The sequence below is a fragment of the Populus alba genome, chromosome 4 (assembly GCF_005239225.2).
Source record: "Populus alba chromosome 4, ASM523922v2, whole genome shotgun sequence".
In the NCBI taxonomy this organism is placed as follows: Eukaryota; Viridiplantae; Streptophyta; class Magnoliopsida; order Malpighiales; family Salicaceae; genus Populus; species Populus alba.
In genome coordinates, this window is record NC_133287.1 from 2,989,090 (window position 1) to 2,999,506 (window position 10,417).

Genomic DNA, 10,417 nt, shown 5'->3' on the forward strand with positions numbered 1-10,417 from the left:
CGGCATTTGTCTTGAAATTTTGGTAAATTTTCTTTTCCTTTTCCCTCTCTACACAATTCATCGTGGACTTTTCAAGTTCGGAGATCTTGCTTTATCCCTCGATGAAATTATGGCTATGGTTTTCGATCGAATAGTCCAAGAGAACTTGTCAATTTCTTCGGAAGTGAAGCAATTCTTTAATTTTGGCCTTGCGAGTGGCTTCGGAAGTGCATCTCTTGGAATCAATACGGCCAAAGCTCGGAATTAAGTTAAATAATTAAGTAATAAAAGTAGAAAATAATTTCCTTTTAGCTTAGACTTCAATGCAGAGCTCGAGAGGATGGCCTTAGATATGATCTCTTGAAAAGAAAGGAAATATGTTCAATACCGTAGAAGCGTGCACTCACTATTTCATATTTCATCCATTTAAATTGAATCATATATGATAATTAATAATGGAATTAAAAATGATGTATTTTGTATGATTTAGAAGAAAGGAAATAACATAGAAGAATGGAAATACATCCATTTTAATACATGGTTGTCAATATTTTATGCAACTCAATTTAAATGGATGGAGTATAAAGAGATCGGTATTCTTGAGATAATAGAAATATTTTTCTCAAGGGGTTGGGTGTACATTTTTTTCGGCCATCGATCATGGTTCAAGTCTCAAGCTAATTAATTGTGAAATTAAAAACCTTAGAGCATAATTTATCCTTAATCAAATAATGTTCTAAATTACTATATGTAAAAGTTGATTTGAAAATATTAACAAACTTAACCATTATAAATAATAATAATAATAAAAAAAACAAATAACAACAACAACAAATCATGACTAGTGTTAGCTTAATAAATAATCAAGACATTGAATTTGTTTAATTATAGATCATTAATTCAAATTGTACATTTAAACTAAAATTAAGACTAAACTAAAAACTTCAAACAATAATTATTAATTTTAAAAAAAAAAGAATTAATTAAAAAGAAAAAAAAATAATGCTAAACCCGTTAAACCCAGGAGATATGTAACATTAAACTAATCTAAATAATTATATTTAAAAATAAATAAATAATAATAATAATAACAACAATAATAACACCGGTAAAGCAGCAAGAAAACAAGACACATAAAAAAACTAAGACAACTTAAAAAAAAAAAAAACGACTAAGCAGTTTTACTGTGGAAATAAAAAAATTAATAAAAAAGAAAAACAAAAAAAATAATTTGAGCCGTTAAACCTGGAATGCGTGTTATAAAAGTTTGAGATACGAAAAAAAAATGAAAAGAAAAACAAAAGCAAAAAGGTCAACCAAGGCTCGATAGCGACTCATAAAAGAGGTTTCATAAAATGAAAAACCGATTAACTCGTTAAATCCGGAATACGTGTTATAAAAGTTTAAGCAAATTTTTTTATCCATTAAAAAAAACAAAGAAAAAATGAAGAAGGCAAAAAGAAAACCAAAACCAGTAGCAGGGATCAGTGTTTTAGGACTGCACAGTGTCCATAGTAAAACACTGATCCCCTATATATCAATTTTTGCTTAGCATGCACGTGGTGATCTCCATTAAAGCTAAGGTCTCCTTCATCAACAAAAGCATTTTATAGCTCATTGAAAACCTACTCCAAGAAAGAATTAAGGGAAAAAAAAAAAAAAGGGTTCTGCATGCCTCCATGGATTGATCTATACTCAAAGGAATAGAATTTTCTCTTTAAAGTTTAGGAATTGTGGTAATTTTTGTTTTTTAGTGTTTTTTAAAAATATATTTACCTTGTAAAGAAATTAAATTAATATTTTTATTGATTTTCAATTATTTTGATATATTAATATAATTTTTAAAAAACAATATGATTTTTTTAATTAATATATTTTTAAATAGAAATTATTTTTAATAAGCACTAAACTACAACATAATACCAAACACGTTATTTCTCAACATTATATATAATATATATATATATCCACCACTATAAAACCCTAACTTGGCTTCTAAGAAAATGCAAAGAAGTGAATGGACATTAAAGAAACATTGAATTTCATTGCAGGGTCCCCTGTGGACTTTTGCATGCCCATTAATTGGTTATGGTAGAGTTTTGATATTTCAAAAGAAAAGGCTGTTCTTTTAGGTGTTAGATCTCACTCCTACAAAAACTTTTTCCTTTGTTCTTAGAATTATTTCCTTGATCAAAATAATTTACAATTATTACGGTTTTTTTTTTTTATAACATGAATCTACAAATATTTGGTGTCCTAATACATATATAGTATTTTTACTATCGGAAGATAACACGTGGAGTTATGAAAAATAAATTAAGTTTGTGATCAATTGAATTTATTTTTCATATTTCTCCAAACTATTTTTTTTACTATTTCATACAATGTGATTTTTTTCTGAGTAGAGTAGAATTATTAGTTTATTACACTCAATTACCTCCGAAACCTGCTTTTGTATCAAATCAAAGAATTTCTAAACTAATAAGGAATCGAGCATATTTATGAGCTGCTTGTTGTCGGAAACCATGCCAAAAAGCTGTGTAGGTTTTTCATTTTAAAAATTCGTTTTTTTTACGAGGTGCTAAGCTATCTTGATAATGTCTATTTTTTAATTTTTATTTTATTTTTATCTAAATATTTTTTAGATGTTTTTTTTTTTATAATATTAAATTATTGGATTTTTTTATATAATATTAAAGTGTTGATGTTATGCGTCTATTTGATATTATAATAATTTTTTTTAAAAAAATTGTTTTTAATTTGAAAAAAAATACTTCATTAATGTTTTTTAAAATATTTTTTTATAATTTTTATGCTGATATTAAATATAAAAATATATTATTTTAATATTTTTAATTAAAAAAATACACGTATTTTTTAAAAAAGGCGGGTTAGACAGTGGTTATAAGTTGAGGCATACAAGAAATCTAGGCCGTCAACTCAATGTTGTAACGAAAAAACGTGGTTAGAAGGTTTCTTTCTGTACTAGATATCTTGGATGATATAATAGCACAGAGATAGACAGGTGGATCGGGGAGAGGGGTTTATGGTGGGGTTCAAAGCATGGATTAGCTACAAGGAATCTGCAGCTTTAGAGAGGCTTATCACATGGTCTGGAGCGCAGGTGTAAAACATATGGGACCTAAGCCTTTCCTTCCAGCACTTCCATTACTTCTCGCTCTCTCAAGTTTGATCATTTCTGTGTAGATTTAGCATACAGTTCTTCAAAAACTTGGAAGCTAGCAGCCAAACTCATAAAAGACCTAAACTTCAACTACTTCCAGTCATGTGACGGATTTTATATGGACGTTTCTCTGAACTTCGAACCTAATTATAGCCTCCCATAAAGTTATAAAAAAAAAAATCTTGAAATATGTGGTGGTATTTACAAAAATCTAGAAATTATCTTTGAAGGGGGGCCCTTTGAACTCGCTTCATTAAGTTCATGTTTGCAAAATATCTGCAGTTCAGCATGAACCAGAACTTGGCCTTCTCAATTTTCCAGTCTTTAGTTTGGAAGTAAGATCTCCGAGGCCTTGAGGAATGGATGGCAAGACTATACGGAAGTTAGTAGTTTCTCTGAGGAGGAGGGTTATATCCTCCAGAATGCTGCTGCATGCCAGCAGGAAAATTGGAATACGGGGACCTTGGTGATGGAGCAAGAGATGCAGGTAGTGGAATGCGAGGAGTTCCACAAGGCAAACCTGGAGAAAAAAAGAAACCAATTAAAAGACAATTTATGGTATCTTATACCAATGGAAATTGAAAATGCAAGAAAAAGATCCCTGTTGCTGAAACTGCTAGTTGAGATTGAGGCTTTTGTTGAATAACAAATACCAATAGACAATATAGGATGCAAGGGCCACAAACTATAAATCATCACTAGATAAGCAGTATTTCAAGGGGTAAACTGAGTTGAACTTTCTGGTCACACTGTTCATGCTTGGTCATACATGGTAAAAAGCATAAAATAGCATCCAAATATCCGCAAACAGCTAATAAGAGATTGAAATTGGCACGGTTGGGTTGCAATTCACTAGGTAGTCCAGCTTCTTCAATTGTCCAAGCTATAAAGATTCTCCTGAACAGATCTATATGCACATGCACATGCGAAATAACATGTTATAATAGATACCATCTGAAGAAGGGGAAGGACTAGTAAAATATGTATTGGAGCCTGCAGGCTGGTGGGGAGACCTCCAATATTATCGCATGTAAAGGAAGATGTCCTTGCAGCTCCCCCTTTGAAGGGTTCTGCCATATTGCTCCAGTAGGGTTTGGGAGCAGTAGCAGCACCAACAACACTATTCACCAACAGTGTTTGTGCCATATGGATCAACAAATCCATAGTTTTGGCAAGATTCAGCTCTACCGCCAGAAATGGAACCAGAACTCCAAGAGCAACCACAGTTATTTCTTGGTACAGAACTTGCACAAGCTCTATGAGGAATGACACCATGACACTACCTTGCAGAAATTTAAAAATGGTCTCAATTTGTGTGTGCATGCATTTTTGAAAATACTGGTTTGATTGATAAATGATTTCAAGGAGTCTGCAATCGAATTGTTCACATAGCAGTGCTTACAAAATAGCTCAGGGAACCTATTCAAAACAAAAAAAAAATAGCATCCTTCACTATGCTAAAGAATATAAGTGCAGAGAGAGGAAAATCTTTTCTGCAAGAAGGACAAAGAATGTAAAAGGAAAAAATTGGAACCTTCATTTCATCCAGAATAAGGTTTCTTCCAAGTAACACAAAACGCTTCTCAGGGTACTCTTCTGTCCATTTCTCTGCCCATGTAGTTTTACCAGAAGCAGGCAACCCCACCATCATCATTACTTCACAATCACTAATGTCAGAAGAATTATGTCCCATTATTGCATTCCCATCATCAAGAGCTGAAGCCCAGGGCTTACAGCCTTGTTCAGGAACAAGTCCGTCTTCAACGTAACTGAACCACAACATTCCTCAATAGAACATTAGGAAATAGAGCTGACTCCCATTATAGCTCTTTTACTGGAGAATACACCACTTCAAGACCCCTTGGGCCAGCATCAATCCCTTTGCAAATCCCAACAATTTTCCATTCTCATATAATCCTATAAAAGCCAAAGGTTTACTTTCAAGCTCAACACAGCACTAGAGACTTTTCCTGTGCCTTCAAACCCAAAGCTAAGCAGCATCTCCCCTAGGTTTCACACGGCATCATCGCCCCTATAAATGCCTGAATGACAAACATACTGCTGGTCAGGAGGCAAGTACTCCATATTAACCCATTGAACCAAAACAATCTTTCAATCGAAACAATACTTCCATCTTGTTATTCCAGCATTGGCACGTGCAACAGACCAACAATAAGCAATTGCCTCCTCATTGAAGACCATCTAGTTCAACATCAAAATATAAAAAATGGCAAACTAAAAGGTTCAGCGTAGCTTTCAGGTTTACGCACACAGAATGGAATGGAGAGGCCATCTTCCTATCTACCACAATGTCCTTTTCTTTCACTGATAAAATAATCAATCAATATTGTTCCAATATTGCAGGTGGAATAGAATAAAATTCTGTGGTAAAAGAATTTTTTTTTTTTTTGTTAATTCTTCCTCCAAAATCACATTATCTTTAAGGGTTTATAAACATTTTAATTTTTAGGGTTTGAGATTCTTTAACTCAAAGTTTCAGTTGTTAAAGAAATAAAATTCTCTCTTTAGCCTTCACCTTTTTAAGTTTTTATGGGGTCTAGCAGTTATGTTGTGAAAAACCTGCTGCATTAATTAATAATGAATATTATAATAGAAGATAAATGAATAAAAACACACGATTTAATATGGTTCGATAATGTCCGCATCTGCAGTAATGAGAAGCTTTTATTTTCACTATATCGAAATAGAATTACATTATGTGTATTTATACTAAACCTCAACCACCTAATAAACCGCTACCTCCCTAGCATCTATCTATTAGCCACAAACTACATCAAGTTCTTTCATATAACAGTTATTGAGTGGCACCCACACTTCAATTAAACAATATAATCTAAATTAAAGAAATTTTCTTTTATTATTTAATTCACAAATTACTCAATCAAAACCTCCAATTCTCAAATATAGCAAAAAAAATTTAATTGTGAATTGAACCCAATTTATATTAATCTAGGGTTTTAAACATCAAATTAAAAAACAGAGAAGAGTGTTAAAAAAGGGTCCTGTTACCTAAATCACAACCAGCGGGATTGAGCATCACGCGCAGCTGGTTCGACGTGGTTCTTAGAGAATCGGGTCCAGAGACATCAAGCTCTGCCCTTTTGGATTCTGGTCGGGGTGAGAGCTCGCGTTTCGTGAAAGCCATTGAGAGAGTGAATGAGGGAGTGAGAGGGGAAGAAGAGAAGCGTCAAAGGCGCGAAATAGAACGGCATAATGGTGCCGGTTCTGTTTATATATACGGATTCCTGAGAAATGTGTGGGTTGTTTCTAAAAGGTCGAGTAAGGCCATTATTGGGCTTGTGTGAGAGTTTGGTGGGCTGTATCAGGGCTCGGCTTTATTGATGCCATTTGAATATTTGAAATACTTTTAGAAGCTTTGGATCAAGCAGGAAGTGATTTTGTTCTCTACCTTGTCATTTTGAGTTTGAATCCAAATAAAAGTAAGAAGCAAATTGTTTTTTTTTTTTTGAAATACATCATTTTATATTTATATATAGATTGGGATATAATAAATGGCCAACACTTATAATATGATTTTATTTATTTATTTATTGCTATAATTTTTTTTTTTAGTGAATTGTCAGTTAATTTCTCCCCTCTTTTTTTTTTTAAAAAATAAAGATGAGAAACAAAATTTATTTTCTCTTCTACTTACTAAAAGAATTAAATTATTATTAAGTTTATTTCTTTTTTCACTTCTTTTTTCAAGTGTAGAATAATCCCAAATAGTTACTTTTTTTTATTTATTAAGAAAATACAGCTTGGGAATATACTAACAATTAAAATTAAAAAAAAAAAGATAAAAAGGATTTTTTTTTTGTCTTTCAACTTTTTAGCAATTAAATGCATGTAACCAAGGATTTATCACTCAAGTGGACTTTATTATGGTTGTGGGATTTTTTTTTTTGTGAGATGTTCATTCTTGCAGAGTTATAGTTAGATGGATGTTGCTTTTTTGTGAGATGTTTATTTTTAAAAATCTTTAATTTTATCTTGATATTTTTATTGAAGTTTTTTTTTTTTTTTCCAGTTTGACCTTTATTTTTTTTTAATTTTTTTTTATTAAAGCTATTTTTTAATTCAATTAAACCTGAAAATTTTTATCCCTCTAATTAATATTTTTTCTCACTTTTATTTTTTCAATCCTTTTGTGTAATTAATTCTTTTCCTGGTTTCATCTCTTGACATTTAATTTGTTAGGAATTCAGTTTTGTACAATTTTATTGTTTCACATTAGTTTTTTTATATATTAATTTTATAATTACTTCCAAGTTTTTTCTATGAATTTATCATGGTCTCATAATCTAAATCACGATTTTTATATATCTTTTTTAAGTAGAATTTTTTTAATTGTTCTGTTTCTATTTTCTTTTTCAATATATTATTCTAATAATATTTTTTTATACAATTAAAGTTTATTTTTTAAAATAAAAAATATTTATTTTTAAATTCTATTGCTTTTTTTTTTTTTAACTGAAATACCAATGCCTCTCAACCCCAAATCCCAATATCAACACATTATCCAAAGCTAAAGGAAAATTCTAGAACCATCAGAACCCTACCCTCTCCTTCCTCTGTTACGACCCAGTCAACACTGAGAGGAGAGAGAGAGAGAGAGAGAGAGCTGAGGAGTGTATATTCTACGAAACGGGCATATGACAACCAAGAGTGAAGACCAAACCTTGACAAGTGTCATCACAGTAGGAGGATAAGTGTTTTCTGATAAGTTAATTTTTAATCCTGACCTTGTGGATTACTGAGAATAATTGCTTACCTAGGAGGACGTTGATCATAACATGGAAATAGCTTAATCACAGAGGTCCACAGGATCCAGGTAGATTCAGTTTACTATCCTCTTTTATAGCTAAAATCTACTGCTCCCTTGATTCAAGTTGAGCACAGCTTGATATTGCCTTTTCCATGGCATCCATCAAAACATCAACCTTGTTCGCAAGCTAAGAGCCCCCCCACACCAACAGCTGTCCCTTTCTAGATCTCCCTCGCGACAGAAAAGAAACTGTCCCCAAACTTCTGCCCAAATTTGCTGTCTCCTAAATGCCAGGGGCTTCTTCTGGAAAATCAATCTCTCCCCACCTGTCAGGGCTGAAATTATGCTAGATTTGCTTTTACTTTACATAACTGTCTTCGGAACATTTGCCAGTTATAATTCATGGGTCTCATGACCTCCTCAGTACACGTTTCTAAGCTATAAACAGAAACTATGTTTTTTTCCTCTTTAATCAAATGCAATACACAGAACCAGATCGTAAAAAGTAAAAACAGTATCAGTTTGCCGCATCCCATAAGAATTAAGCAGTGCATAGATGGGAAATAAAATTAAAAGGTAAGCAAAGAAGGCAGAAAAGAAATTGGAATTGAGGACTGGTTTTGGTATCTTGAAGAACACAAACAAAGAATTAATGAGGAAACATTCCATCTTTATTTTATTCAAACAAAACGAGTAAGTAAATGTACACAACAATTCTCATTCTTTATCCCAAATGAAAGGTCCAAGACCTCCTCTCAAATAAATATCCCATATTCCCTCCCTAACTTGCGCATGCTAATAACTTGAAGAGATACAGAACAGGCCAAAAATCCTATCTTCAATGAAAGCTGTTGAAGAATCTACAATGGTCTGTGTCAAAGTGTAACCTGTGAAGAATATTGCCATGTACAGAACCCGAATTGAGATCTGATCAAATCCAAATACCCTAAACCCTCCTTTCACCCTTTATCTACAACAACAATTTAATCTCCTCCTTTTAACTTGTATTTACAAAACCCCTGCCTCTCACATTTCTGTTTCCATGAATAGCCCCTTCTTTGGCGAAGCGAACAATGCCACTGATACATCAGCAATGCTCTTACGATTTAACCGTGACTTGTAAGACCTTCGCTGCTTTGGCGCATTCGGAGCTTCAATTCCATCAAATTCACTTGGATTCTCGAGATCAAATGGAGTTCGAAAACCTTGGGACTTCCTTGGGGTGCTATAGGCAAAATGACTTTCTTTTGCAATCACAGTCTATGAACACGAAAGAACAAAAAATCTTAATCAATAACTAATTAGAAAACAGCTAATTGCTAATCTAGTTCAGCAAAATAAAAATAGATTTAATCACTTACAGCTTCTCTAATCACTTTAGACACATGAAAAAGCTGCTTCAAATCATCATGATCCACACGACACAAAACCCTGATCTGCAAAACCCAAAGATAGAAACTTTCAATAACTAAAACCCTTCAATCAAAAACCCAAAAGCAAAAATCACTAATTCAAGAAATTTCAAACTAGGTATACATGTAAAACTTACCAAGATATCTTGAGGCAGGCTTTCAAGATTAGACTTTTCAGGCTCTAAACTGCGGAGCCTCTTCAATTGAGACTTAAAAGTGGAATCAATATTCAACAGATCTTCAATGTTAACATTATTCTTAGTACTTAAAACCCTTTTCCTTCCAAATGAATATGACCTAACAAACTTGAACCCTAACCCCTCTTCTTCTCCGCTCACTAAAGCACCACCACTAACCCTTTTTGCCTTCATTGAACTACACCTGTTCCCCAATGCCATCTTTACAAAATATCACTTCTTTAAATCACCAAATATTTGTCACTAAATCTGCACCCCCAAGAAAAAAATGGTTAGATTAGGCTTAATTATAAAACCCTTTAACTACAAGGCAAACAATATCAAGAAAATATCGGGAAAATCTTCAAAAAGATAGAGAAACGAACCCTTTTGTTTGCTAAGGTTGCAAATGAGATACAAAACCCTAAATTCTTTGAGTGTGAAAGATATAGAAAGTCTATAAGTCTTTGAAGTGGAAATTAGTTTGGTCTGCTTTCAAAAATGGTAAAGTTTTGCTTATATAGCGTGAAAAAGATTTGCTTTTTATTTTATGTTCTTTTTTTAAATTCGAGGTGTAACAGTAAAAACAATTCTTAAAATATACCTGGTTAACGCTAGAAAAAACTGGAGGCTTCCAGTGCATAGAAGATTTTGGACAAATCATAAGATATTGCCCTCCATTTATAATTAATATTTCATTTTGGTCCCTCTTTGTTTTACCATTCATTTATCTCAATGGCTTTTATTCCCCATTAGAGAAGTATGATATTTACATGTTTATTACCCTCATGTATTTGCATTCCTTAACATTTTGGACAGGATGCTTTTTATATATATATATATATATATATATATATATATATAAAAGATTTATCAT

The 10,417-nt window shown here is 32.3% G+C and overlaps 2 protein-coding genes across 4 annotated transcripts; both read right to left on the reverse strand.

Moving 5' to 3' along the window:
- Positions 1-2,787: 2,787 nt before the first annotated feature.
- Positions 2,788-6,708, reverse strand: LOC118047382 (uncharacterized). 3 transcript variants are annotated; one of them, XR_012169593.1, is made up of 3 exons: positions 6,194-6,685; positions 4,115-5,365; positions 2,850-3,683 (listed from the first exon to the last, which is right to left on the reverse strand). XR_012169593.1 is itself a non-coding variant. In XM_073408519.1 (2 exons), exons 1-2 carry the CDS (start codon positions 4,944-4,946, stop codon positions 3,447-3,449), a joined length of 486 nt encoding a protein of 161 aa, XP_073264620.1. In that variant the 5' UTR covers positions 4,947-6,667; the 3' UTR covers positions 2,851-3,446. The 3 variants fall into 3 exon arrangements, 1 of the variants encoding a protein (XP_073264620.1); XR_012169592.1 differs by having other exon boundaries at positions 2,788-3,683; positions 4,115-6,708; XM_073408519.1 differs by having other exon boundaries at positions 2,851-3,683; positions 4,698-6,667.
- A 1,893-nt stretch (positions 6,709-8,601) lies between these two features.
- On the reverse strand, positions 8,602-10,074 carry LOC118047381 (F-box protein At1g61340). The gene is made up of 4 exons (XM_035056670.2): positions 9,927-10,074; positions 9,502-9,810; positions 9,314-9,388; positions 8,602-9,212 (listed from the first exon to the last, which is right to left on the reverse strand). The coding sequence occupies exons 2-4, from the start codon at positions 9,760-9,762 to the stop codon at positions 8,979-8,981; spliced, it is 570 nt and encodes a 189-aa protein (XP_034912561.1). The 5' UTR covers positions 9,763-9,810; positions 9,927-10,074; the 3' UTR covers positions 8,602-8,978.
- Positions 10,075-10,417: the final 343 nt, after the last annotated feature.

Bases quoted from the DNA above. Each gene is read 5' to 3' on its own strand.
- LOC118047382 (XM_073408519.1), bottom strand. From the start codon at position 4,946: ATGTTGTGGTTCAGTTACGTTGAAGACGGACTTGTTCCTGAACAAGGC. The intron at 3,684-4,697 runs GTTCCAATTTTT...TTTTTTCTCCAG, and splicing joins TTATTCTGGATGAAATGAAG to GTTTGCCTTGTGGAACTCCT.
- LOC118047381 (XM_035056670.2), bottom strand. From the start codon at position 9,762: ATGGCATTGGGGAACAGGTGTAGTTCAATGAAGGCAAAAAGGGTTAGT. The intron at 9,389-9,501 runs GTAAGTTTTACA...TGGGTTTTGCAG, and splicing joins GCCTGCCTCAAGATATCTTG to ATCAGGGTTTTGTGTCGTGT. The intron at 9,213-9,313 runs GTAAGTGATTAA...TCGTGTTCATAG, and splicing joins CTAAAGTGATTAGAGAAGCT to ACTGTGATTGCAAAAGAAAG.